Source organism: Poromitra crassiceps, assembly GCF_964638095.1.
Source record: "Poromitra crassiceps genome assembly, chromosome: 9".
Lineage (NCBI taxonomy): Eukaryota > Metazoa > Chordata > Actinopteri > Beryciformes > Melamphaidae > Poromitra > Poromitra crassiceps.
Window position 1 is genome coordinate 21,167,128 of NC_139630.1, and position 3,872 is coordinate 21,170,999.

The 3,872-nt window shown below is 46.3% G+C and overlaps 1 protein-coding gene across 1 annotated transcript in view; it reads right to left on the reverse strand.

The window, feature by feature from the left end:
- The window catches only part of trim67 (tripartite motif containing 67), a gene marked incomplete at both ends in the record, with an annotated part of 107,665 nt that extends 107,108 nt beyond the window's left edge, over window positions 1-557 (reverse strand). The window contains one exon of the mRNA XM_083642488.1: window positions 1-557. This exon is cut by the window's left edge and continues 274 nt beyond it. Within this exon, the coding sequence (XP_083498614.1) occupies window positions 1-557 (557 nt within the window).
- Window positions 558-3,872: the final 3,315 nt, after the last annotated feature.

Consider the following 3,872-nt stretch of genomic DNA (forward strand, 5'->3'; position numbering starts at 1 on the left):
GTGCAATAGTAAACGTCGCACTGCTCGCACATCACCGCCGCGTCGGCCACGGGGCTGCGGTCGCACAGCTGGCACTTGACAGGCGCGGCGGAGGAGGCGGCGGCGGCGGCGGACGCGGCGCGGTTCTGCTGGTACCGCGCCACGATGGCCTCCAGCAGGCGGTTCCGCGGGAAGCCGCGCAGCCCGCGCTCGTCCAGGGAGACGCTGCGGTGGCACAGCGGGCAGGTGAGCGAGCAGTGGCGGTAGTGGTGGAGCGCCTGGGGCGGAAAGACGCGCACCGCCGCGCCGCTGGGGGACTTGAGGCACGGCGTGTAGGAGCCATAGCCGCTGTCTGTCTCGCTGTACAGACTCATCTTGTCCATGTCCAGGTAGTCATAATCCGAGCTGCCGCTGCCCGACGCGGCCGCGGCAGCTCGCTGCATCGCCGCGCTCTCGCCCTCCGGGGTCTGCACGGTGATGTTGCGCGCACACGCCAGGCACACGTTGTGAGAGCACGGTAACAACACGGGCTCCTTGAAGAGAGAACCGCACACCGGACATTTCAGCTCCTCGTCCATCGCTCCCGTCTGTCTGTCTCCTCCTCCAGCACCCTGTCACCACGGACAGCTCCCTACTACACCACTGCTTGCTTCCGCGCAGGCGCGCCGGCGAGAGGGGGATTGTGGGGCTTGTAGTTTTCTTCCAAATAAATTACATTGATAAGACACTACACGAAGATAAGAGGATGTTCCATGAGAGCATTTCTTGGCAACGCTCGCCCAACTCTGCCTCTGATTGGCCGTCATGGTTCTGTACTGTCATCCTATTGGCGCAAGGAGGCATTTTCAGGCCAAAATGGCGGCAGCGTGAAGTGGCAGCCCTAGAAGAGTTCCGACATCTCCATTCACTCCAATCAGAGCCGTATAACTCCAATGGACCAGTTTTTTTCCAGGAAGTAGAAAGTGGAACTCTTGAGTAAAAAAAGCAGCACTGTCGAGTTGCAACAAAATAGACAGTGTTGTACTTTGAAAGGGTTTTTCATCCCTTGAAATGAATCAAATTGTACATTATCGGCTTTATTTTCGCATGCAAAAGTAGCGCGAGACCCATTCCTGGCTGTTCATTGGCTAATGAGTCTCGCATTTTGGTCCTCCGCTGACGCCACTCTCTTACTAGAGGACACTAGGCAGCCCTTCACCTCTTTCCTTCAATACTCGTTGGTTCTTCTGACAGACTGTGTGGGTTCAGTCAGACATACTGTATATTATGTTTATTTTGATCCCCTGTTGTGTTTTGTGTTACCTGCCCACTTGCTAGCTTGCTTATCATGTCATGTTCATCCATTTATGTGCCTTGTTATTCCATTTGTAATGTTATGAAAATCGTCACATAAACATTGATTGATTGATTGGTTGATTTTATTTGATGTTTGGTAAAAAGAAACACATGGAACAGAGGACATGCATCTCAGAAACACCATCAAGGATAAAAACACAATAAAGTCAAAGACTTATTTCCATTGTGGTCCTTCCTTGGTCTTGAACAGACAATACAAAACAACAAGGAACAGGCATATACAAGCACACACAGACACACAGTGATGCCCCTGAAACAATGCAAATAAACTATTTTAACAATAAATACTTAATTTCTTTCTTCTCACACTGTGTAGGCCAAAGCATAGGCTACAACAAGATACAGAATTAGAAATAACTGCCATTTCTGGAACTTCATATGTACAAATGCAAAACATAAAGGCGCACCATTAAATATAATTTTTATCGGCCAACCTTTCCCACCCTGTTTGCCCGGGGCCCACCGGTGGCTGCGAAGGTATTGCAAGAACATCACGATCTTCAGAAATCATCAGAAAAGTTTGGAAACTCCAGCCTGGTCATGATTTTTCTTAAGCTGCTTATAGTGGAGGTTATGTAAACACAACTGAAAAATCCAACATAATAAGATATAAGAAGAATGATGCATGACTGGAAATGGGGGTAATGGATTGCAGCATTATAAGGGTGTGTTAAGATAACTGTCAGAACTTGAGACAAAGAAAGATGCAGAATATGAATATATGCCAAACTATGAAATTGAAGCCGTGGAAACTAGAGCTGTAACGATTATTTTCATGATTGATCATCTAGATTTCCTGGATTAGTCGTTAAAATTTCACAAAACGGTGAAAAATGTCAGTCACTTTTTCCCCAAAGCCCAAGATGACGTCCTCAAATGTCTTCTTTTGTCCTGACCAACAGTCCACAATCCAAAGAGAATCAGTTTACTGTCACAGAAGATTAAAGAAACCAGGAAATATTCACATTTAAGAAACTGGAACGAGAGAATTTTCACTTTGTGTGGCCGACCCGTAGTCCTTTGTCACATATCACCCCCTCTCTCTCTCTCCCCACCTTTCCTGTCTATCTGTCCTATCCAATAAAGGCCAAAATGCCCAAAACATAATCTAATCTAAAAAAAAAAGGAAAAAAATCTAAAGGGTTAATCAATCCAAAAAATTGTTTCAGCCGATTAATCTTCTGCTGGTCGACTAATCGATTAAACGACTAATTGTTGAGGCTCTAGTAGTGGAAACACACACAAAAATAGCAATACAAATGCAGTAGGCTATATAATAAAAAATAAGATATGGGAATATGAAGAAAACAGATATGTGAGTTGACATCAAATTGACATAATGTGCAAATATGTTTCATATCTTGTGTTTTTATGTATTAGGAAAGCCACCGGGGCAAATAAAGCTGTTAAAATTAAGAAAAAATAGTTCATTCAGATGCGGAGGATCGGAGCAGAGGGAAGTGATGATACTGAGAAAGGATGAGGGGGCATCTGAAGTCAGTTGGATCCAATAAGCCTTGTGTGGGATGATGACATTAGCCCTTTCTGCTCGCTAACCATTTCATTGAACAGGCCATGCAGTCCCTGAGGGAGCAGCATTAATCCCATCCACTGAGACAGCTTTGCTTCTATTAGCCCTGTTAGCGTCCCATTAGCTGGCTGGGATTCAGAGCTAGCAAGTTTCTCTTTGGTGAAAGGAGTGTGAATGTAACTGTGTTGTGTAGGTGGTACTTGCAGCAACCCATGTTAAGGGCTTGCCCAGGGGTGGTTACGAACCGCCGACCTTCGGCTTGGGAGTCCTTTATACTGGGGAGTGAGTTTAACCAATCCACTCGCACTCGGACTCACGAGGAATCCGTGCTGATTCAACTCGGTTACATGAACATACAGTAGAGGCCATTTAGACCTGGCACTAACATGCGTTTTCCTGTGATCAGATTGCAATCGGATAGTGCTTGACCACTTGAAAGTACAGGTGTAAACGCCATTAAAACACATTGAAGACGGATTGCGATCCGATCGGCCAAACCACCTCCGGACGTGGTCAGGGATGCAATTTGTGACCACATTGAACACAAGTGTAAAATAAATGCAATGTGTCCTCTCAATCCGCATACAGTTGCTGAATGCGGATTGAGAGGACACCCGTTTTGGGTGATCAGATTGCAATGTGATCAATGTGGGCCAGGGGCGTAAAGTGGGGGTGCCAATGTGTGTATGTGTGTGCGTGGGTGGGGGACCCCTTGCTCGGATCACACCCATTCGAACTCTGCTTTCATTTTGATGGCAACTACACACCTGTAAAGTTTCGTGACTGCATCTTGCACGGTTTTGACGCTATCATGTTCACAAAATCTGTCCACAGTCAGACAGACAGACACACAGACAGACAGACAGACAGAGAGACAGACAGACAGACACACACACACACACACACACACACACACGGTCAAAACAATAGCCACAATTGACCATCTTTCTCCCAGTAAAGAAACAAAGATTGTGGTTGTGCATAATGTTGGCATTTAATTTGTTAT